Source organism: Corvus hawaiiensis, chromosome 2 (assembly GCF_020740725.1).
Source record: "Corvus hawaiiensis isolate bCorHaw1 chromosome 2, bCorHaw1.pri.cur, whole genome shotgun sequence".
Lineage (NCBI taxonomy): Eukaryota > Metazoa > Chordata > Aves > Passeriformes > Corvidae > Corvus > Corvus hawaiiensis.
The window spans coordinates 55,424,109-55,449,504 of record NC_063214.1 but is presented as its reverse complement, the minus strand read 5'-3'; the positions used below and the strand labels follow the sequence as shown (position 1 = coordinate 55,449,504).

The window sequence follows — 25,396 nt, the reverse complement described above, 5'->3', positions numbered from 1 at the left end:
GGATTTGAAAAACATCAAAAGTTAAAACCTAAGGCATCACTGAATTGTCCCCAATGCTGGGACAATTCATCCTTCTCACAATAACTCAAATTGCCTCCTTATCTTCTTTGGTGGCTTTCAGATCTGCACAGTACCAACTGGGAATTCATTTTCCCTAACTGTGTTGAAAGCCTTAACTAAGATAATTAGATATGTGAGCTAGTAACTAATAGAGAGATCTTGGGGTACAAGATCTTGGGGTACATTGTAGGTGCTGTTCTCCCCACTAAGGACTATGGAGGACACAATTAAAGCCTCAGGTTGAACTGTCATATGCAAAATTATTCAGCAAGCCTCTTTGTGTTCTATCCTAGGAACTGCATCTTCATAGGTATCTCACTAGCCAGGATTTTTAAAGTGTTTTGACTCTTAATTCTACTCTTGCTCCTCATATATCAGAATCCAAATAATTTGGATCAACTTTGGGTTTCTCAGAGGGGCAATGCTGTTAACAGCACTGACAGTGTGAGATGAAAGTGAAGAGAGTTTGTGGAGAGGCAGTATCTTCCACTAGACTAATTTTTACATGGGTTAATTTGGATTTCAGTTTTCTGACCTGCATTTTTCATGTCTTAAATACCAACCACTGACATGTGCCTTCTTACGCTAGATCTTTTTTAACTGTATTGCAAGAGCTAAATTGATATTGCTGCAATGCTTGAATTGCCATTTACATTTCCTTTTAAAGATCTCACTGTCTGTCTGGCAGCATTTTCAAGTACCTGATAACATTTTCAATCTGGTGTCTGGCTTCCGGTCTGTACTTCCTTTTGCCCATCTGTAACACGCTGGTAGTAAACTATGCAGTATATTGCACTATTAATTGCTATTAAACTTGGCTGTGCATTTGGCACATCCTGATGATAATATTTAGAAAAATCCTGACATGTTCAGTCTTTGAAGAAGGAAGGAATAGGTAATTCTGAAAGGGAGAGATGTACCACCTGAATTTCTTCATGTTGTACCTGTGAATTTTATGGTACCTTGTGCGAGCCAAGGTTCCATATTTTGCATGTAGAACTGCTGTAACTGGCTGCAGATCTGGAGAAAAATGTCCAGGAATTCAGCTTTTGATCTTGGGTATGGACAGGTTTGTTGCTCTTCAATGACTTGTATGAAGACAGCGATATTTGAGCAGCATGGAATATGCCCCTTTTTAACTTACACCGAGATATACTTTCAAGAATACAGTTTTAACCATCTTTTCTGCTGTTGTTTTTGTTTTCAGTTCTACCTCCTGTACTCGTTCCAAGACACAGCGAGTTTAACCCTCACCTCAGCCTCCTTGCCAAGTTTCGAAACACTTCTCTGCACAGCGAGCCACTGATGCCGCACAATGCCACCTATCCCGATTCTTTCCAGCATCCTCCATGCACCCCTTTCCCATCATCCCCCAGCCACATGTTCTCCCAGTCACCTAACAGCATCAGCTACCCCAACTCACCAGAAAGCTCTTCTGGACCAGGAAGTCCCTATCAGCTCACAGGTAAGAATGAGCTTTTAGACACCCTGACTGAGGCATTTGAAGTTCCTGCCAGGGCCTGGGGCCAGGTAACAATTCTGTGCTCCCCCCAGACTGTAACTACAGCTTGAACTGTTGGACAGAATGGGCTTGGAATGTGATTTCTTGTGACTGTTTCTTGTGTATTGTCTCTCAGTCCTTCTGACAGATGCTCAAGAGATTAAGAACTGTAGTCATCCCACTCCTAGAAGTGCCTGGGTGAGATTTCATGATTACTGCGGGGGAAAAGTTGAGGAGAGAAGCAGTTGTGCCAGGCCAAATTCTGTCCTAAGCTACCCATGCAAGCTTCTGGTACAATTCATGGAAAAGAGTACTTGCAAGAACTAAGTTAGGGACCTAAGATGGTCAGGGTAGGAACCTTTAGGAACTCCATCAAAAGACAGGACAATATGGGGAAATTGGCGTGCAGAAATTTTTTTAAGTGTATGGTGATCCCACCGACTGCATAAATTTCAGAAAGTTAAGGTGTTTAACAATCTGGCCCAACACTTGGAGAAGTCACCAGGCAAGTTCCTATGACTTTGGAACATTGTCCACAGTTCTGAGATTAGGAGGCTTATGTCACTCAGATTGATTGTGTTGTGAACTCTTGACTTAGTACAGTTCTAATTACCTGAAAATTTAACTGCGCTTTTGCTGTTAATGCAACACAGCTGAGAGCTAGTTTTAGTCTCAAAACATGGTTCAGATTCACTTCAGCACTTTAACTTTCAAATAGTTTCAGTTATGTCAGCTTTTTCACAAAGAGATGAATTCAGGTCGGAATATTTTAATTTAAGATTTTAGTGTCTCAACTATGAAGCATTTAAATTTGGGTCCTTAATGATATGCCTATTTCATTTTGAGTGCAAGAAAGATGTTTGTTTTACAAGGTGTTTGTAGCATTTGAACTCCCTTTTAAGCTGAATACTTCCAACACAGTGTGATGTTTTTCCTTCCCTCTTCATTCACTGAATGTGCCTTCATTCATTTCTTCTCTAGATCTGTATTTCTGATTAAATCATATTTAGCAACACTGAAACATTTCATCAAGTAGTAAGACTTGTTTGTCTTCTCCAATATTTTTTCTTTCACCTCTGTGTAACCAAGCTGGATTCAGTGGAGCTGGTCCTGACAGTTAAATCAGGCCCATTCCAGCTGTGTATTGACTCTGACTTGTGCATTTAACTGAACTTGGGACCTTGAAAAGCTACTTAATAATGGAAGTGGCTCAACCTGAGCTTCAGTATATCACAGCTCATGGCACCCTGATAAGCATAATTTGCCTGTGTAACAATCAGGGATGGACGGCTATCTAAAGCAAACTGGAGTTACATCAAGAACCTTCAGAGGGATTGCTGTCACCAGAGAGAGATGTCAACAATGCAAATTTTTGCATCTCATGGAATTGTTTGTACTCTCCCTGCAATCAGTGGAGGAAAACAGGCACTCCTAGAACAAGATTCATTGCATCTTCTTTTATATGTGTCTACAGGTTCCTATTTTTCCTTAGTGGGTATAAGGAGACCTAAATGTGACTAGCTTAGGCATAGACATCAAAAATATCCATATAACCACGTGATTCTGTGACTATATTACTTTCTGTAACTTGTTTTCTCTTACACTATTTCTTGATTTTGTTTTACTATTTTTTGCTGGAGGGTTATGTGATCTAAGTGTTAGAAATTTCATACAGTGTATGAAATTCCTACGTCCTGAGCAGTGCTTAAATAGAATAGAATAACATTCCTTGGAAGATTCAGTGGTTGTCTCATGAGACAGTTCACAGTTATCCACTCCAGGTCAAGCTATTCCATTTTGAGGGGCAGCCAACACACCCCAAACACAGGAGGGAATTTCAGCCTGGAACCAAGTTAAACCCTTCTTAAAGAGGCCCTTGGTCCTGCAAGCTTGGATATGGCTATAATTTGCACATAAGCCCATTGAGTTTCTATTCAAACGAACAAAACTGCACACTTCTAGTGCTTATGCAGTGAATGTTGACATTTTATGATATGAAAATGAAATCCTTTTTAATTGGGCTTTCTAGAGCCTCCAGACTTTCTGGAGAATCCCATTACAGAGTCGTCTTCTGTTTTCTAGCTCATGTTGCTGTAAATGAAACAAATCAGGAGGTGGGCAATTGTGAGTTGATACTTTTCCTCCCAATGTTTTCATGACATCCATTCCTCTTTGATGGGAGACTGAACAAACCAGGAGAGGGACAGACTTCCCTTGTAGGACAGAGTAAAAAAGAACAAGTCTAGAGGGAGTTTTGCCAAGTCTGATTTCTATAGCTTTCCGTAGGCTTTTTTTACAGATTATGAAGAACAAGAGCTTTCTCCCAGAGGATCAAATATAGTTAGCTTCCGCTCTTAAATCATCCTCCTCAAGTTTTAAATTAAAGAGAGAAATCTGGAACTAAAGGATGAAACTGCATTACTTTCTTAGGGTAATAACTGGTGTTAACAGAGGACTTGATTTGACACGGGTCTAGGCCTGAGGCATTGTTGTGACCATCCCTCTCTCTTTCAAGAGCTGCATGTCCAACAGGACAGCTTTTCCTTCCTATCTTTCCTGAACATGCAATGGTCTTAATCTAGAGACTGAATGGAGGTCAGATTCATATTTGTGCTGTTTCTAGTCCTCTCTATCCAAAAAATGCTGAAGTAGTAAAATATTCACCAGGAAAAAACAGGAGGAATTTACCAACATACTGACTTAGGTGTCTTTCTTCCTTTCTTTCTTCCTTTCTTTTTTCTTTCTTTCTATAGTGGAAACTCCACCTCCGCCCTATCATGCAAGAGAACCTCCAGGAATCCACAATGGACGGTCAATGGATGCAATAGCTGAAAGTCAACTAGTGCTGTCTTTGCCCACTGGAGGTAAATCTGCCGATGGAGAAGCTGAAAGTAAATAACCATTTGTACTATTCTTTAAATAAAAATGTTAAGAAAAAAATATTATTTGCACAAGAAGGTTTAGTGATTGGTAATAATAAGTTTCAGGCAGTTTTTCAGTAAGGCTGTGTGCTAGACCCATCCATTAGCTAGCAGGATAAGTTGATGTAAGATTTCCATGAATCATGTGCAAAGTTACAGAGTTTAGACCTTATTTGCATCCGTGGACTATTACAGTTAAAAAGCTGTTAATGAAAGCAAATGCTGTTATCTACATTGTAATGATAAACACATCAAACCAAGGCTGGTGGGGCAATATAACACACAAAAGCATTATCAATATGAGAACTCATTTCTTTATCACCTTCACCTCTGGGTTTCAAGTACTTTAAAGCCTCATGGTAGGGACCTTTTACTGCTGTCTTTGTATTAATATTACATTACTGGCTGGCTAGAAAAGGAAAGGACATTTTCTAGTGGAGTACAAGGAGATTTTGACAGAAGATCAAACTCTTTGTCATCTTATAAGAATTCTTTAGTGGAAGGGGCATGAATGGTCAAAGAAGGATCTGGGATCCTCCTTGCACCCCTCAAAGCAACTTGGTGACTTCTCCAGCACAGCCTCTGCTACCTTTGGGCCAGTACTGGCAGATGATGCCTCCACCATTCACAGCCAGTTGCTGCAGGGTAGGAATGGGGAGCTGGCTTTTGCTTTGGATTCCTGCTACTGCAAAGGAAAGATCCCCATTGTTCTTTTAGTCCGTCATGTCGTGTTCCTAAAGAGATGCCGTTTCTAGAACGAGAACTGAGCACTGCACACGCATGCACATTCAAAAAATATTGCCAGCCTTCTGAAACAGCAAGGAGTGTGTATGCAGCATGGAACTGGAGCAGAAGGAGTGTGAGGGGATAGTGCTAATTACGGATGGGGACACAGAATGTCCAGATAATAACAAGTTATCAGACACCAATACTTTTAATAAATTGTCAAGCTAGTTTAATCTTTTTATCATAGCTTACCATCCCTGATCACTATCCTAGTGAATATTAGTTGGAGGTTTATTAGAGGTTATGCACAGAGGTACTCTGGGGGCAGGCGGGCTCACATGCCTGTGGTGAGCAGGCAGGATAAAGTTTCCTACTAATTCCTATAGGACAAATGAGGCTCAGAGATTCTGTTACATTTTTGAGTCTTTCTCCATCTCTGACTTAGAAAACCTGGGCAGGGATAGATCCAAAAGAAATGACCTTGCTGACATTTCTGCTTACAGTCCCACATGGAAGCAGAAAGCCTGAAAGCCTGCAAAAATTGGACTGATTTATTACTTCTGAACCACAGAGTCTGGTATTAGGCTGAAGGCCTAATACCAAAAACTTGGCTCAGTTTTGGCTTGCTTTGAGCCCATCTGTCATCCCTATCTCCTGCTGGTGTGCAGAGCAGATGTATCCCTTACTATTTTCAGTGTATAGTTTGGGCCCCAGTTCAGCAAGGACTGTCAGTGTGCTTGATTTAATGCAGTGGAGTTTCCACTTTTAAGAAGAAGTGGGGCTCCTCAGAGGCTTAGAGTTAAGCTGGTGCACCAACCTTTTGCATGTTTGGGACTTCAGTCATAAAATCAAGAAGCAATGGAAGCTGTTGCTGGGATAAAGCATGACATAAGTGACTACTTAGATGAAGAGATGAGGGACTGAGAGTGGGAGGGAATGAAAGAAAACAGAGAAAGATTGTTTAAAAAATATTGCTGAAACCTGAGCAGCTGCTTAACTTTATTTCCTACAGACTTTCGGCCTGTTTGTTATGAGGAGCCCCAACACTGGTGCTCAGTTGCCTACTATGAACTCAACAACCGGGTAGGAGAGACTTTCCAGGCTTCCTCACGAAGTATCCTTATAGATGGATTTACAGATCCTTCAAATAACAAAAACAGGTTCTGCCTGGGTCTGCTCTCAAATGTAAACCGCAATTCTACTATAGAAAACACCAGGAGACACATAGGAAAAGGTAAGAGGAAATCCCCTCTCCTCAGGAATAATATTCAGAGCTCAAAAGATCCATGCATGACATTAACAAACGTAGCTGATTCATCAGATGTGCTTGCCTTAAAACAAAAGGTCTGACATTACTTCTGAAATAGAAGAAAAGCAGAGGATTCTTTTCTGACTGGATAACAATCAGCAGAGTAACTCCTTACAAAGGCTATTTACTTGGCCAGCAAAGAGAAAAATGTTGTTTATAGTTGTGTGTTCTAATTTAGCAGTATGTATTTTCATTTTATTTATTAGAGCTTCTGGCAACTGGGAATATTGCCATTGAAATGCCACTAAAAGGATAATTGCTGGTGCCTCAGGGCTGCTTCTCCTCCCACCAAATAACAAAGGAAGATGGATGAAACACTTAGTAGTTGAGTTACTTAGCTGAAGAACTATGGTAGTGTTTGTAGCTTTCCTTCCCCCCCTCCACCAGTCCAATTCCCTGCTTTGTCAGCTTTTCACCAGTAAAACTAAGGTTTGGATTCTCCCAGCAGTGGTTGCTGTTGCAGCTCTGTATGCTCCCCGCTGGTGCACATATACCCTCAGCATGCAGGGTCACATGCTGCTGGTGCCGAGTACGAGGAGACCACACCTGGACACGCATGGCCACACACTCTGTCCCAGCTCCCTAGGGCTCTGTAGGGCCTGATATTCTCCCAGAACTTACTGTTGTTTGTGGTGGTGAGTCAGAAGCCCTGTGCCAGCCACTTCTCCGTGCAGATGAAGCTTTGCCGGTTCTGGTATATCCAGTCTAGACTCATTATCTTGCCAACTCAGCCTCTCACCAGTAGCTGCCTGGGAATGCATTTCCCACTGGGCTAATTAACTCTAATTGTTCCACTCCTATTATCTTGTCAACCTCACCTCATTTCCCAGGCCTAGAGCAATATTTTAATTGGCTCTTGATAGTCTAGTGTTGAATGACTGAATACGAGGAAGTTCTGAGACAAATGTGATACAGTTTTTACAAACAGCAGTGAACCTGAAGCTGGTGCACGGAATGTAGAGCTAAGCTCTTGCACTTTCCCCCAAAATGGAAAACATTTATGTTGCAGATGCTACAAGTGTCTGCCCTAGTGGTTCATTGTGAGGAGTGCAAATGTGTTGTACATCTAGTTCTAATTTACTTAGAAAATAAAGCAAAGCTTTACACCCTATCTGTGTAAGCTGTCAAAGAGATGTAGATAAAAGCTGAGCCCGGCCCTAAAAGAAGAATGACAAAAGATCCTAGCTGTCATTTGGGGATGTTACAGCCTGTGACTTTCTGCCCCAAAAGAGGAAGAGACAGAACAGAAATAAAGTTAGGTAAATGCTAATGGTCTTCATCCATTTAAATGTGAAGATCCATCTTAATTGATTTAAAGTCCTTTAAAGTCCTACACTAGGAATGTGCTCAAGGGAAGGAGCAGGTTGCCCAGAGAGGAGCTTAATAGATCAGAGATCTTTAATTTTACTTCTCTTCCCTGTTTATACAAATCCTAAAAAACCATATACAAATGGAGTACAAGCAGCACCAGTGCAGGCCCGCAGAAGAGCACAGAGCAGTTCCAGAAGCGTGCAGTTCAAAGGCATGGTGGACAGATGAAAGTTGCTGAAATGGATACAATTGTCACATGTTAACACGGGAGAAAAAAGAGTGAGTAAACAAGATTAGCTCAGTAGGATAAGGATATGTGATTGAATTGTCATCTAGTGTATCAGCGTGAAACCGTTTCCTGGAAATACCACATCAAAGCTGAAAACAATCCAGAACACAATGCAACATCTACGAGCAATTGGACCTGTTTCAGCAGTCAGACTTCAAGGACAAAAAAGGAACTTTTGATCAGTGTCAAAAAGATGTGGAAGCTTGGAGACTGCTGAATTTTCAGTTTCTGCAGGGAGCAATGAAATACCACTGAAACATACGGACCTTTGGTTTGGTCTTCTACAAATATGTATTTAGCTGCTTGGTTTCCTTGAGGGTGCTTTTCTCTGGTGAATGAATACTAGAATAATAGGAATACACAATGATTAGTGCTGTATTTATTGTTTTTTAAAAGTTCACAAGGAAAAAACTATTTGTAACCTCGGCTTTCAGAAGTGACATTGGTGTTTTTGTTATTATAGCACAATGTTTGGGCAATGCCTTTGAAAGCATTCTCCTTTTTTTCAGAAAATGGGTTACTTAATATACTTTGAAAACTCATCCTTTAAAATTTTCACCTTAGCCCCTGTGGTGACCCTAAATCAGTAGCTACACCTGAAGATTTTAAATGTGGTGCACATTTATGTCATTCTTCTCTCCCTGCTCTCTGTTCTCACTTCATCTGATTATTTCAGAAAGTTATATGGACTCCTTTAAGTCCTTTCAGTCCTTCCCTTTTGTCTATTTCCATGGAAAGGAAGGTCAACTAGCAGCAGCCACAGTGTGCAGCACCCACGGTGCTTGGTGCAGTTGGAGCTGATGCTTTCCTGTCGCTCCTGTTCCCAGTGCAGTACCAGAGTGTGCTCTGAGCCACACCCCTGCCACTCACAGATCATTTGAGCTCTTGTGGGTGCACAGAAGTCAAGTGATGGCTTGAAGACAGGCTTAAAGGTTCCCATCTGAGTCACCCTGAAAGACTATAGGAGAGAGTATTTTTCCCAGATTCTTTTCCCACTAAACTTGCTTTCCCCCGTGCCTTTCCCACTTCTGTTTAGAGGCTGGTTTTGTCCTAAGGATGTGCTGCTGCCCCTTGTTGTTATGACTGCAGAATGATGAACAGAGCTGGAATACGTAACCAGTCTTTGTATGAAAGACACCGGGAATAAAACTAATTACAGCTGCATTATTAAAGCACGGTAACCACTAGCTTTGCAGGCAGTCTACTGAGGCTCTGTGAACATCTGTGTGTGTTTGAACGGCATACCCAGCATTAGAGAGGAGGATTTTATTTTTATTTAGTGGTGGTTTTCACAAGAACAAAGAACTGAGTTCTTCCACCTCTCTTGGCCATGGGAAAGGTTGATTTCCCCTAATCTAGCCATGGGAAGGGTGACTGTCTGGGCATTTTCACAGGATGACTTGGCCCCTTTCAGGTTGTTGTATCTTCATGCTCATGTTCCAGCAGTCAGGGTCCCATTGCCACACTTGCACTGATGAAGATCTCATGAGATCTCACTGAAAATAAATTTTGGGTTGTTTGTTTTTAAGTTTATTAGCTGGTTCAGTTCCTCAGCCTGGACAGCTGCCCAATCCTCAGCTGTTGCTGCCAGCATGAAAGCAGGTGTGCCAGCAGGGGCAGGGAATGGCAGAGCCTTTTCAGCACCTGCACAGACTTCCATGGGTTTACGCTGGCTCTGAGCCTGCACTCTGTAGCAGATGGAGTGAATCATCTGGTCACAGTGCCTCTCTCCATCTATCAGCTAGAGAAGGCATCTACACAGTTATCATCTTACAGATGATCCCTAACTTTGAGGTTGCTGAGTTAGGCTAAGATAAAGCTTCCCACCAATTTAGGTATGTTTTCATGCAAGCAGATATCCTTGGTGGATTAGAGTCTTTGAAGGGATAGAAGTGCTTCTACCTTAATTTCCCCAAGTCACAGTCAAAATTTGAGTTAGTATTGGTAAGTCGCTTGGGCACTGAAAAGTTCAGAAGAACATCAGTCATTTTCTTGCTAAAGGTCACTTGGAACAGGATCTGATGAGTAAATCACATCATGTAAATGCAAATACATGGTTCTGATGTGGTGGATAAAGCAAAATACAGAAAAGCTATTTTAAGTACATACCATACTGTGTTTTAACTGTATGACAGTAGGACCCTGTAGTAAAACAGCATGCAGTGAAGTGGGTCTTGGCCAGTGTGCATTTGCTTAATAGTGAAAAAACATTTAGCTGTGTAATGCAACAGTGATTTTTGGATAGTTTTGATTGATGTTTAGTATATGGTTGAAATGTTTTTGATGTTTATGTATGTGTATCTTGCCATAAAGTACTATGCTGTTGGGTAAAAGAAGTAAAGCAACCTGCACTGAGAAACAAAGACTCTGGAAGGATCCTGGGCTTGTATGCCCAAACCAGTAAAATAATGAATTACTGGCATAAAGTGTGTTGTGAACAATGGAGAAATAATACACGTTTATTCTCTTTTTCTAGGTGTTCATCTTTACTACGTCGGTGGGGAGGTTTATGCCGAATGTGTCAGTGACAGCAGTATTTTTGTGCAAAGCCGCAACTGTAACTACCAGCATGGTTTTCACCCAGCCACTGTCTGCAAGATCCCCAGTGGCTGCAGCCTGAAGATCTTCAACAACCAGCTCTTTGCCCAGCTGCTTGCCCAGTCAGTCAATCATGGTTTTGAAGTGGTGTATGAGCTGACCAAGATGTGTACTATTCGAATGAGCTTTGTTAAAGTAAGGATTCTTTGCTTTCTCTTGCATCCCTGCTAGCTTTGGTGCAAAACTAGATCCCATCAAATCCATTCCAAGAGGGGATTTAGATACCCAGCTTTTGAATGGCAATTCAGACAGCCTGTTTTCCAGTATTGCCTTAAACTTACAGGTGCTCAAAATCATTAGCTTTTGTGATCAACCTGAAAATCTCTTAGATTACAAAATTTAGGTATTTCATAGGCTCTCTGTGGAAAATAGGCAGAGAATAGGCAGGTGTTTCCCCACTGATTGTTCAAAAAGTTCAACTCAGAAGGGCTTAGCAACATATAAATGTTGTAGCACATATCTTAGGCAGTTGTGATCTCTCCTGTTGTTGCTGGTGTGCAATAGAGCTTGATAGAGCCAGAGATCTGAAAAGAATGTCCTTATGTCTCTAGGCTGATTTAAGTCTTATCAGTATGACAGACTGGTATATATGGTCTCAATCAAGAAACACTGGGTCCTTTTCATCCCTCACTGAGCTTGCAGATAATTGTTGTTGTTTGGCATCTGCCTGATCCCTGGCAAAAGATTGTCTTACTTTCTGATGACATTCACTCTGGCCAGCCACACAACCAGAAGGGCTTCTTGCAAGCAGAATAAAAAATCCAAAAGAACATCTGACCTTCCCCCTGTTACTTGGAAGAGACAGGAGGCCACCAAAGCCATTACTGTTCTGATGTCCTTCATATCCGAATTCCACAGTCTGACTGCTCTGTGTGAAATCTATCAGTCTTTGTGTGACTTTCTCAAATCTTCTGAATGGCCTTCTCACCAGAAAGAGATCTCTCGACTCCTTTTAGCACTTAGGATTTACTTACGTGCCTGTTGCAGCACCTAACCCCCAAAGAATGATGAGTATTTCTAGACAGTTTCCAGATGATGCTAGACCAACTTGCTATAGTGCTGCTGGGGAGAGCTGGCAGCAATGCTGAGCCTGCAGACTAGAGCAGTTGCACCATTAGAAGCCAGTGGTCCTGCTAGGAACCGTAAAAATGGCTTGAGTATGTTCCTTTGTCTTGCAGGTTTGTTTCTATACAAATTACTGAATTGAGATAATTGAATTTACATCTAAGACACCAAAAAATTGCTTGAGACTTGAGCCCAGTTTCCTTATGTTCTGCAGAGCCAATGAGTTGAGTCCCACATATCTTTCTGGTCTGACTTTTTCTAGCCATCCTTGGGGACCCTCTTCTTAAGTCTCTGAGAGCATTAAGAGTGCTCTGTAACTTTTCCCAAGAGTCCAAGCCAAAAAAAATATCCATGCCCATGCCCATGCCCATGTTGGTGCTTTGTTCTCGGGAAGGAATTGACATTTTGCTCACATGCAAGCATTAGGGAAAAAAAAGAAAGCAAGAAACCCAACAAACAGCATTTTCTTTAATGGAAGACATGAATGGGCACGTTGTTTGTAAAGGCAGTGTAGCCAGTTACACAATATTTTCATTATCTCAGCAACTCAAGGGCAGGCTCTTTGATGTGTTATCTGCCTCCATGCCCAGCATGGCAGCAGAAATGGTGCTGTTGATGCACTATATAATGCTGCTGCCATATTATCACCTTGCTTTGTTGAAATAATAGTAGCTATTATAGTGCCTCAGGCACCAGAGGGCCAGTGCAAGGAGTTATTTTAAACTCTTTCCCATGACGTCTGGAAAATTGCTACGCAAATCTCATCTAGGCTCTTTCTTCCTGGCCTGCAAATACTCTTTCTTGTACTCAGTCTTCCCAAAATATTTCCCTCCAAATGTGTGAGCCCTCCTGTCTTCAGTCTGGAGTCAGGAGTGACCCTGGGTGTTGGGGACACAGTGCCCAGAGGAGCATCTTGTCTGTCAGAGCCACAGTCCAAGAGAACCCTTGGGTGCAGGGCAGTGCTGTGGCTTCCCTGCTGACTCGAGTCCAGATACTGCTGGTCACCTACAGCCCACAGGGCAAGGGGAACCAAAGGGCTGGAGACCCTGCCTCTGACCCCACCAATGCTTGAGCTCAAGGGAGGTAGGGATGGGTAAGGGACCAAGACATGAGAAACTTGCCAGGACCGTGCCACCTTCTGGATGCAGGACATGGGACAGAGGGGGGTGAAGGTCTTGTCCCCTCTGATGTCCTTTTTGTGCCCAGCACACAAGCAGCTGGGAGGAGGTCAAATGTGGGTATATCATCAGTGAGAACAGCTTCCATCCACTGAGCACTGCTGATAACCAAAGCAGGATGGCTCTTGTCACCTCTCCACAGCTGAGGCAGCTGAAGCACAAAGGGAAGAGATGGAGAGTTTCTCCAAGCTGAGTTCTGAACCCAGCACAATCCCTCCCTCATTCCCCCAGGTCTTGAGGCTAAGGGGAATACCCAGCAGACTTGAAAGTTCAGCACTCTGGGACATGGAGCCTAGGCTGGAGAGAGCTGTTGCCCACAGGAGGTGGGAAGTGTTGGCAGGAGCAGCAGGACCCATGGGGGTACCAGTATCCTCTTCCCACCCTCTGTGCAAAACACCACTGCAGCTTTGTGAGTTTACTCACTTTATTCCCTCATTAAGAGAACTCCAGCTCGGAGCTCCTTTCAGCCTTGGGGTGAAGGAGGCTACCTGTAACCCAAGAATGATATACAGGGAGAACCAGGGTCCTTGCCCTCCTGGCATTTCCCCTGGGGGTGCTCCAGCCAGAGATAGCATCACTGGGAGTGTTTGGGAGTTGCCAGCAGAGGGAGATGGCCAGCTGCCTGCCAGGCTCCCCCAAATCTGGCACGTTGTGCTTGAATCCTGTAATTGTTGTTCCTCTGGATTTTCTGTCCTGCCTGTCAGCAAGGTGCACCAACTTCTCTGACATTTGCTCTCCTGGCTCTGTATCTTCACTGCAGTTGAGCACTTGTGACTTCACCATCTCAGAAGTCTGACTGTGCTGGCATTTTATGTAATCATTTACAGAACATCAATCCGAGGTTCTGTGAACACAGGCCCTTTCTAGTCTGATAAATGCTGTGCAGTTCAGAAAAATGCTGCCTGTTTGGAAGTACTCTTTGGGCTTTGGTGGATCCATATCTTACTCTTCTGCTTTCTTTCCCCTTTTCTTCATTAATTAACATGGATTGTATCCAGACCATTTATGGTGACATCTTATTTTCGTGTTGATCCTAGTTTTCCAGCTATCATCTAAAGAGTGGCCTCTAGCAGCCTCAGTTGTCTGAACTGCTCAGCACTCTAAAATTTTGGTGACTTTGGCAGCCATCAGTCTTAATATACTTCCATGTCCTTTTTTCAAAACAAGAATGCCAACCTGCCTGACTATCATAATGACAGGTACGACTCAGTGTCTGATCAGCATCCCACAAATGAAGATCCTCATCCTGTAGTGGGACCATGTTTTGCACATTGCCCTATGGAAATCTGAGTTCAGTTCTGCCAGTGAGACAGCTGCTGAGCTGCAAGGCTGTGGGCTGTGACTCGCATGCCTTGTGTTGCTGTGACGTCAGGCTGCCTGCTTAGCACTGCTTAGACACCGTGCCTGCTTGAATCATAGAATAAGCTGAGTTGGAAGGGATTCATCAGGATCATCCAGTCCAGCTCCTGGCCCTGCACAGCACCATCCCCAAGAGTTGCACTGTGTGTCCACAAGCATTGTCTGAATGCTTCTTGAACTCTGTCATGCTGGTGCTGTGACCACTTCCCTGGGGAGCCTGTTCCAGTGCCCAACCATCCACTGGGAGAAAAGCCTTTTCCTAACTTAAACCTGCCCCTTGAGGCATGGGTATTTCAGGTTTTCTTTTCTCCTTGCCAGCACCCCATCCCCATCTTCTCTCAGATACTTCATATCCCTTATCTTCCCCAAAAGAGCTGGAGAAATTACTTCCCACAGCAGACAGCTGGGAACTCCCGTTGGGAAAGAGGACATGTTCAAGGATAGAAAACCTAAGGAAAATATTTATACATAGGCTAAGTATGGTACATAGGAACTGCTGGAAGTTTCCAGAGGTTTAGATAAATATCTAGAAATTCTAAGGCCTCAGACTCACAGGATGAATCTCTACCAATACATGAAGCACTGCCCAGGAACATTCCCAGTTCCTGTTAATGAAAGAGTCTGGCCTGCTTTTTTGTCTGTGCCAGACAGCAGTCTGCCAGACTTTCCTGGGCATGTCTCTGGGAGGCAAACAACAGGGACCATTCCCCATGGGCTGTTTGCAGACAGCCAAGCTTGGAAACAGGCCTTTCCATGCCAGTTATTCTCAGCACCTGGAAGTGTGACTGAGATTTTTAATTTAATAGCATAGAGTCCCTGGTAATTATGATAACAGTGACCTTAAAAAAGAGCAAAGTTTCTAGAGAAAATTATCCTTAGGATAAAGCATTAAATCTTGGGAACTTGGGTGGTGGACTATCTGTAGTTGTGTTAGACTATCAGCACGGGAGTTGTGATTTAATGTTTTGGGTGTTTTTTTTAAAAATACCACCTCACTTTTTGGTCCTTTTATAGGGCTGGGGAGCAGAGTATCATCGCCAAGATGTTACAAGCACGCCCTGCTGGATTGAGATCCACCTGCATGGACCATTGCAATGGCTGGATAAGGTGCTGACACAGATGGGCTCACCTCACAACCCCATCTCCTCAGTCTCTTAAGATTCATCTCTAGAATTCCCTTAGGATGGATGCTATTGCAGGCAGTGGCTTATAGAATTCCCATGAACAGAAGCTTCTATATGTAGATGTATGTAGATGTAAATATATCTATACATAGTCTACTCTTTTTTTTTTTTTTTTTTGTTTTGTTTTGTGGTTTCTAGTTACTCTGATGCCAGTACAATAAGTTTAGAAATTCAGGTATAGCATATCTGTTCTCTAGTACAAAATAAGCCAAATTCCTGTAAAAGTGTCAAACATTTCCTGTGAGCATCTTCATTCCCCAGCCAAGCCAGTAAATGGTGCAAATTCCCAGCACTTTCACATGGGTTCAGAAACCTGGCTATAGCTGTTCCTAGTAGGTGAAATTCACCCCTCTGCAGGCAACCAGAGTCAGATCTCTGTGCCATTTGTATTCATCTTACATCCTGATTTCAAGTCCAGAAGAGGACCTGAGGTGGTGCACAGGACTTAGGCACAGAGATGACTTTTATCCAGTGATCTGAAGGACTAAACTGCAACTCCAGTCTGTCTCCCTACTGCAAAGCACGATGGGACAACAAATCCTCTGAGGAGCTGAGGCACACCCATCTCTCCTGGGATTTGTCAGGAGGAGAGAGCCCTCGGGACGTGTTCAGCACAGGACCCTTATCAGAGCATTCTGGACAACCTGAGTAGTCTGATACTGTTCACACAGTAGGGTACGGTACTGCTGCACTGAAAAGCAACAAACTCCTAAGAAAAAAATAATAATTGAAATATCTGCCTATGAGTTAAAAAAACTAATTAACTTCCAGTGCTTTTTTGCAAAGTACATACATACTTGCATATGTATCTGGCATGTAAACTGAATCCTATCCCTTCTACAGTATTGATGTAGTTTGTTTTAAAGTTAGGACTGTCTGTATTTAGACTGCTGTGCTGATATCAAGGGTACACCAAAAAGGGACTTGAACTGTGATTCAGAAAAGGGAAATTAGGTGTGCATTGAAGAAGCAAATAATTACTTTATCATTCATCTTGGGAACAGAAAACCCCACACTCAAAGGATGCCTAAGGCATCACAATGAGAAGGAGATGGGAGACAGCCATGTCCATCCCCTGTGCTGGGCCAGTCCTTGGGATGTGACTGCATTGCTTGGGTCTGACTGAGAGGGCTTCCCTGCCAGTCACTCCATACATCCCCATGGATGGTTTCTCATCTTAGATACAGGCTTCATCATTTGCTGAGCTTTTGCCTTGCCTGCAAAGGATGGTGAGGCACTGCAAGCCACGAACAAGTGAAAAGTGAATCTATGTGCAGAACCTTGTTCTTCAAGGTTACCGTTCCTTCTGTAAGCAGGGAAATCTATTGTCCATACTCTAATCCCATCCTTGCAAAATGCTGTTCACTTGGAAACTTTTTCTGAGGAGACAGGTGAAACTCTTACTACATTTTGATGGTCTTTCCTTTTGTTGAAAGAGTCAAGTATTATTTCTTTCCAGGCATAACAGTCCACTGAAAATTGTTTTTATTTAAGGGTTAGAAAGAGTGATAACTTCTCCAATCTCATTCCTCCATAGAAATCAGCAGAAGTATCATGAGGGAAAAAAAAATGTTTTTCAGGATATTTCTTCTCACACAGTATCTGGTGCTACACATTTTGCTGCATAATTAGAAGAGGACACCTGAAATTTTCAGCTCTAGAACATATGCAAAAGGAAATAACATTCACTGGAAAGACAGTGAGTAAACTAACAGTGTTACTTCATTTGAATGCATCTTCAGCCACCTACAGAATCAGCAGGGCACAGAAGGATAAATTATTGTTAAGTTTGAGCAGTAATAGCAAGTTGTATAGGAAATTTGTAAGTGCGATTCTGTCACCATTTGACATCAGCAGTGTCACTGTGAGATAGGAAAACCTTTACAGTCTCTTGAAGCAATGAAATCCAAAAATAATAATAATATACAGAAATTCCAGGTGTGCCATTTACTGTTTAGCAGACTTCAGAGACATCAGTTTGGAAAAATGCATTTTCCTCAGCTTCCTCTGTCATCAGTGATCAGGTACTGGTAAAATATTTTTTAGCATGCTTATTGCTCCTCTTCTCCAGCTGCACCTTTGCTCGATGATGAGCACCTTTTGATTTTGCTCATTCCTTTTTTTTCTTAGCAGCTAAGGACAGGGGAAATCACCTCTCCTGTCCAGGATCTAGCTCTGTCCCTTCCTTGCCTTTTAGGCTGAAACCTCCTTCCCTTCTAAAATAGAGAGAAGCCCAGGAGTTCCTTTTAGACATTCCCAGCATTGTCATCTTCCTCACAGAGAGCAAAAAGAGATGTTCTGAGGTGCATCTGCTCTTGGGCAGCTCCAGAACTCAGTTTTCTGTCCATTCAGCAGAGGAAAATTGGATGGCCAGTGAAGAGAAGCAGCTTCTTCTGGGGCATTATTTGTTTCATCACAAGGTATTTCAAATAGGTGAAATACACTGTGCTCTGAGCATGCTTGTGTCTTCCCACTGAGTGTAAGGGGAACTCAGGGTCACTAGCTCAAATGCAGACTGCTACAGGGGATGTATCCGAAAATAGATGAGGGGAACCCTAATGAAGATGTGGTGACTTTCCCAGCCTAGTAACGATGCTTTCTCAGTTTGTTTTGTTTAAATGGAAAGTGGTCAATTCAGAGCAGTTTTTCCTTTCCTTTATGTCTAAGTTTACAGTAATCACTTTTTAAATAGGATTTGGCTTCCATGCAGTCCATACATGTATCACATTTAAGGTAGTCACCTTAATACTGTCTTACTAGTAGGAAAAGAGGCATTTCTGGAGAACGATTCCTCTGACACATTTAAAACATCTGTATTAGGATGAGATGAATTTCAGCAAATTTAACTATTTGCTGAAAATTGGATCAAAGCACTCAATTCTGGGCAATTCTGGCAACAGCCATCTCAGTTTTTAGCCTTTGGGAAGGCTGATACCACTGTGTCAGTTGTTTCCTATTTTGGTGGTTTCTGGGGGCTTAGCTCACTGTGTAAGATGCTGTGCAAGCGACACAGAAGCTGACAGCTCTTCCCCAAAGCCCACAGTACATGGGAGAAGTGGTACCAGTGGATGAGGCAAACAAGTAAATAAGATGACTCCTGCCCAGATGCAGAGATGAAAAGTAAGGCTAATAAACCATTTATTTCTCTTTCTTTTTGAACAAAGTTTCTTTTACAAGCTTCTCTAGTATACATGAATGGAAATTTGGTAAAAATTCAGGTTTCTTACAATTTACAGCAATTTGTAATCTCTTTGTATCTCTAATGTCTCCCTACTTTGGAAGGAGATAATTTCTGCTGAAATGTTTTCATGAACCTTTAAAAGCAGTAGTCAATTTAAGGTCTTTAAATGTACTACTCATTAATACTTAAGCTTTGGAGATAGTCTTCCTGAGAGATTTAAAACCACTTACAGGGAGACTACTTAGTTGAAGGCAGATTTTTAAAATGTCTTTTTTTGAGTCATCAACACTTCATAGCCTCTTAGAAGTTTCTGTGGAGGAGTACCATGCATCAGCAAGCAGCAATGGGAGTCTGATGAGGCAGAGGCATAAAGCACATTCAGCATGGTACGTAGACCACTTGTTTTCCTATTAAACAGTCAAGAGAAGATGACTTTAGTTGCTGCCAGCTCTTCAGCAGCACCGGTATTAATGTGCCATTCGCACCCAGAGGTGACAGGAGCAAATCTCGAACCCTGACTGCCTGGAGCCATTCCATGGCAGTGCTGCTTGGGTGGCTCAGTCCCATCCCCTTGCCCTGGAAAAGCTGCCCAGGTACGGCACAGCAGTGGCTGTAGCATTCAGAGGTGCAGCACGTGCTTTCCCTCCCCGTCAGCAGCTACGCCACCAACGCCTTTGCTCCTCATCAGAACGCTTTGCTGAGCTCACTCTGACAGATAATGTATCAGAAACATTAAGGGGAACTGTGGCCCGAAGTAACATCACCTGGAGCTGAGGAAATCTCTTCCATGTCTCCAGCAGGTACTGTGTTAAGACTTTCACTATCCTGAGCAGCCTTCTCCAAGCAGTCCCCGTCCTGAGCAGGGCGTCAGACTTGATTCCACACTGAGATCCCTTCCAGTATACATTATCCTTTGGGTCTCTGTGGAGATTCAGTGATAAGTGGTTGCCACGGGAAGAAGCTCTCTGTTAGCAGCAGTTTCAGGATGAAACGTTTCTCTTTAGCTATTTCGCATTAATGTTCCCTCAGCATAAAATCAACACTCCAAACATCTCTCGCTGTAAACATCATCTTCACCACACCCCTCTTAAAATGCAGAAAACAAGGCATTTGTGACTGTAACCTTATCTAATCTGGCCTTGTTCTTCCTGGTTTAGAACACCCACCTTTGTCTATCAGCTCTACAAATCAATCTCACCAGTGACTAAGGAGTTGCACAAACAGCTGGATTTACAGAGGCAGCTCAAGCAGAGACTGTTTGCTTCTTGACTGAATGGAAACAATTTATAAAGAAGCCTGATCAAAATTAGGAACTTTGAAGGGGTCTCAAGTATAAGACTAATTTTCTTGGATCAAGACTGCTCTGGTGAAACTGTAACTTTTAGGAATACTTTAGCACTACATGGTGTTCAGCAATGGAAAGAAACATTACATCCTCTGCACTATTTGCCTCTTTCCTTGGCTCCCCATAACCTAACTTAGTACAGCCAAAATCAAACACAAAAAAAAAGATTGAGTCATAAGGTAGAGTAATTAAATACCATTTTTCAAAGTTGAGAAGTGCTGCCCAAAATGTAGATTAATATCACCGGAAGGCCATGTAGTTACAGGACAAGGCGGTAATGGCTTTAACTGAAAGAAGGTAGTTTTAGTTAAGATATTTGGCAGAAATTCTTTACTGTGAGGGTGGGGAGATACTGGCACAGGAAAAGCTGTCCCAGAGAAGTTGTGGGTGCCCCATCCCCAGAAGTGTTCAAGGTTGGATGGGTCTTTGAGTAACCTGGTCTTGAGGACAGTGTCCCTGCCGACTTCAGGTGAGGGAAGCCAAGTAGACAATCAATGTGACCGGTAAGCAAGCTTCGTTTATTAGCAATACAAAGGCACTTATATAGTGTGAAAGTATACATGCTTATCAGTTCTTTAATTAGTTTAAACTTACAAAGGCGCATTCTTACTTCTACATAATTGGGTTAGATAAAAGACTACATTTGGCAAGCTTTATGTTTTGTCTTGAGAGATCAAAGTTTTTCCTCCCTTCTCATGGTCAGCACATCTTTATCAGAACAGCACTGTACCTCCTAAAAACTCCCTTTTTGTTCCCAGGCCTGTTTCTCACACAGACATTTCTCATGGAGGCTTTTTCTCATGCAAGCCTTTACTTGCAGGCTCTTGCTTGTACAGTTCTGTTATTAATTTGTTCCCTTTATCAATAATCTATGTCCCTGATCCTCTAATCATTCTGCAACATGTCCCTGCCCACAGCAGGAGTTTGAGACTTGATGATCTTTAAAGGTCACTTCCAACCCAAAGTATTTGATGATGATGATGATGTCCCAGGTGCTTGCCAAGCCAAAGGCAAGACTTCCCTGCTCTGGAGAAACCTGGAGGTTTCTTGACTGTTACTTGAACATCTGAACCCAAGCCCTTCTGAGTGAGTGGAGACCCCACTGAAGGGGCTGAGAAAATTTTTATAGAGGATTTACAGTTCATGGGTGTTTCAGTAGCCAGAAATGCACTGAGATGATTAAGAGACTGAGGAGGATGGAGCCTACAACCAGATAAGCTCAGTGGTTATTGCTGGAGGTATCAAGGCAGTACATGCTCGGGCAGCCACTGTGTTCACTAGAGCTTTTTACATTCACATCTGAACTAATCATTAAGACCTGTTTTAGGAACAGCTTGAAGTACCACAATCCTTTCTCGGGTTCTTCCTGTACACCCAGCCTGGGAGAGAGAGTGTGCCAGCTTCCTGATTAGGCCATTTGATGTATTGGGGCAAATGGTGTCCCATGTGATCCAGAGAGTAAGCTCTGATTGGATCTGGAAAAGACACTTGGAAGATTACCCTCTGCCTTGCTGCAAGACTAATGAGGAGCTCAGCTTTGGGGCAACTGTTCAAGGACACTATAAGCACATCCAGTGTATGTTCCTCAAAGAAAGATGCAATCTGAACAGAAACTGCACAACTGAAAGACATGGACTATATACAGAGAGAGCATCTACCTGGGAATTGTGATAAACCAGCTCATTTCAAGATAAAGGGGGCAATTGCAGTACCCAAAGGAAAATAGTCAGCATGAACCTTCCTGAGGACTCCTGACTATGAAGTCACATTTTTAACAGTACATAAGGATGGACAAGTGTGCTTCACAAAGACCAACTAAGAGGTCAAGTTACCATGAAAAAAGAGCTTGAGAGAGTTGGTCCCATCTTGCAGCAGGGAGAAAGATTCTATGAGACTTTAGATCTGTGAATAAAAAACTTTTCAACCTGGAAGCTTCATTGCAGCCACTGAAACAGGGCTTGTTCCTCACAGCAGCTCCAGGAGTACCTTTCTGGAAGATATAGGAAGCCTGAGTCAGTATTTAGTCTTTGTTCAGCTGAGAGAAATCACTTTGTGTCTCTAGTGCAGACAGATGCTTCTGCATGTTGGGGACCAGCACAGAACATAGCCTTTGGTTTGCACCCATCATCTACCCATAGGAAGCTCCAGAAGAGCCAGGAACAGCCAGAATTCTGTTACATGTTCACCCCAGGGCTTTCCAGACACCTTGCCCAGGCGTGCCTTACATTACATTGCCATACTGATGCCACACTTCCCTGCCAGGGAGATGAGGCACATGAGAATCCTAGCAAGAGGACACCTCCACTTGTACCTGGGCCATGCTTGCAAACTTGGTGCCTGTACAGATAAGAAATCTAATTTGCAGGCCATGTCTCTTACACAAGGTAGGCATAACCACTATGTCCTCCAGAGTCAGCTACTCTTCCATTACAGTCAATGTGAACATTTGCAGCTAATTGTGAACACATTTTAGATCTCCAGTCATAGTGTTTTTATTATCCATGGATGCTGCTATTTTATATTCTGTGATAGTATTCAAATAATATTGCATATGAATAGCATAGGGTGAAATAGACCAACCAGTTAATAATTTTAAATACAGACCTCATCAGCAAAGAAAAGCTAGAAAAAACTTGGTAAAATCTGATCCCTTGCACTTTCACAGTAGTGAGCGAGCACATCATATTTCAAAGTGGTTTATTTGATGCTAAAGTGTGTGTTGTCTTATTAATTCACAGTTATGTTCATGCGAAGCTTTGCAAACAAGACAGCAAGGGAACAAACATAATGATGAGCAGAGATAATGCACATTCAGATAAAATTTCTTCACTTACTCAAGCAATTGGAGTTTTTAATTATTTATAATACTTTTAAAATACAAGTTAAATGTACCACAGCCTGCTTTCTGCAGATAAGTCAGTGTTAGCAATTTAAACCTTCATTTCATATCACCTCTGTGATATAAATGGGGTTGAGAAGTAAGACAAGAAAGTGAAGAAACAGACTTTTTTGTGTGGATCAATGAAGCCATAAAGTTGCAAAGCTCTATGAAAGGGGCTAAAATGGTGGATTTGAGCAAGGTGTGTTAACTATGGGGTTGTGTTAACTATGAGCTATCAGTCTGGTGAGAAAAGCACTGTGAGTCATCCATAACAGAGTCACTTATGTCTATGAATAATTCTGCCCTCTGTTTTCCATCAGAAGCAAAGCAAAACATCTGCACTATCCAAGTATTACTCAAGGTTTGTGATATTCTGTAAACCAGCGTAGGTTGCTGTATAAAGAACAATACTTGGGCTCTTGCCTCTCGAGAATGAAAAATCTCAGACATAGCTTCAGGAGTGCGAGAGATCTGGGCAGCTCTGGGTCCTGCAACCAGCCCCAGAGTACTCTATTCCATGCTGTGTCATACCAAGAAGGATACATACCAACTGCTAACCAAGGGGACATTTTCACAAGCATTCCTCCTGCTGCATTTGATTTGAGGCATTCTGAAGACAACACATTTAGTCTGAACAATACACTTTTTAACGCACTCCACTTCCTTTGGCTGGAATTATTCTATTGTAAAAGGGATTATTCACGTCTTGTGTTTTACTGTTAATAAAGACATTTCTGTTTTAAGAGCTCCTTCCCTTGTTGTCTCCTATTCTTCTCTTTGAAAGAGACTGGCCCTGGAAAGCTGTAGATCCCAGTCTGACCACAAGTGACTTTGGGAACTGGAGCATTTAGAAAGCCTTAATTCATACAAATCAGTCTTAGGCAACAGGAATCAGTAATTGCACTAAGTGAGTAATGGGATGCTCGACACAAGAAAATGTATTGAAAATTAGCACAGCATAAAATCTTGATGTACAGGATATGAATCCCTCACTGTCCTGTGGTAGATTTAATGATTTAAGAGGATGGTTCAGTTTTCTTGTGACGGGGACAGGTCTGATCTGACAGGCAGTCAATGAGCAGTGATGCTGCTGTTACAGAAGCCTTCCCTCTACACCAGGCTGACATTAGTGGAAAGACTTGCAGCTGCATGGTTCTCAAACTGCTCAAGGACCATGAGAGATACAGTAAGAATGTACTCTTACAGAAGCATAATGTTTTCATCTTCCTAAAATTCAGATTTTGTTCAGCAGTAACAGAAGGGAGTAGACAACATACCGGGCCTCGCAGCCACACAGACACTGCTGGCTTGGCAATCCCATCCGACCTTCTGCCTGAACAGGAGAGCGCTGCTACCAGCACATCTCCCAGTGTCTGCACCAGCCTGATGGTGCTGCTATCCCAGACCACCAAAAATACAGGATAGGTGAGCTGCACTCTACTGAACATCTCTGTGCACAGCTTCAGCAACTTCCATTTGTTTTGACATAAACAACTTGTTCAGCACTGTCTTAACAGACACTTCCTGTGCCAATTTTCTACCCTGTGGGTTTGGGTTTTTTAAAAGGTTAATCAGATCTGTCCAGCCAAATAAGCTGTTCCCTTTTCATAAATTGGCCATTTAAAGCAAAATCAAATCCATTATTCTACAATTTTTGCCAATTATGTTTTCACACGTATTCTTACACACTGAAAAGTAACCTGATTTTACTTAAAGCTAAAATAACATTCTATAACAAGACCTTGGAACACAAAATGCCATCTAGTCAGAACTGGCTGATTTAACATAGGAAGAAACCCCATAAGAACTTAACAAAACAAAAAAGAACAGACCTTTTTTTTAAAGAAAAAACAAAGATTTTACTCACGTATTGGTCCAGAACTGTTTACATAAAGTATTTCAAGTTCTTTTTTAAAGAACAACTTGCACAATGCTAAATACAATAAATCCCTACATAACAAGTTTTGTACATACAAAAAGCACAGCTTGTAAAAATCTGTAAGACTAACAAACACTCCTGAAGAGATATTATTTAGTGGATCAAACTGCTGCAATATAAAAGTAGTACTTGATAATAAGCACCTAACCCATTTGGATAACCTCTATTCAGAAATGTGGCTTAATACAAAACTTTTATTATAAACAAAACATGGGATTTAACATATAATACAGTGTTTGGATTCTTATCACAATCAATTGCAAGTTCATTTTAATTGGCTGAAAGCCTGTAAACTCTAGCACTGTAGCTATTAGAGATCTGTTGTCTTAAAAGAACTTTAACGATACCTTTTTGAGAAGAAAAATACTAGGTTTTGAATTATTTACTATTATGAGTTAAAAGCTTTAAAATTTAATTTAGTCACTTAAAAATTAGTGGTATTCTAATCTGTAATTAACATGTCACATATAAGAAGTTCAAATAACTCCATATAACAAGGTCCAACTTCCAGTTTCATACTTTTCACCTAATACTTTTTAAAGCTTTTTG

The 25,396-nt window shown here is 42.1% G+C and overlaps 1 protein-coding gene across 1 annotated transcript in view; it reads left to right on the top strand.

Annotated features, from left to right (window-relative positions):
- SMAD9 (SMAD family member 9) overlaps positions 1–23,651 on the top strand; it is a 44,325-nt gene extending 20,674 nt beyond the window's left edge. The window contains exons 3-7 of the mRNA XM_048295112.1: positions 1,268–1,525; positions 4,315–4,452; positions 6,221–6,442; positions 10,594–10,850; positions 15,332–23,651. Coding sequence (XP_048151069.1) covers positions 1,268–1,525; positions 4,315–4,452; positions 6,221–6,442; positions 10,594–10,850; positions 15,332–15,475 — 1,019 coding nt within the window. The 3' untranslated portion in view covers positions 15,476–23,651. The remainder of the gene's footprint in view (positions 1–1,267; positions 1,526–4,314; positions 4,453–6,220; positions 6,443–10,593; positions 10,851–15,331) is intronic.
- Positions 23,652–25,396: the final 1,745 nt, after the last annotated feature.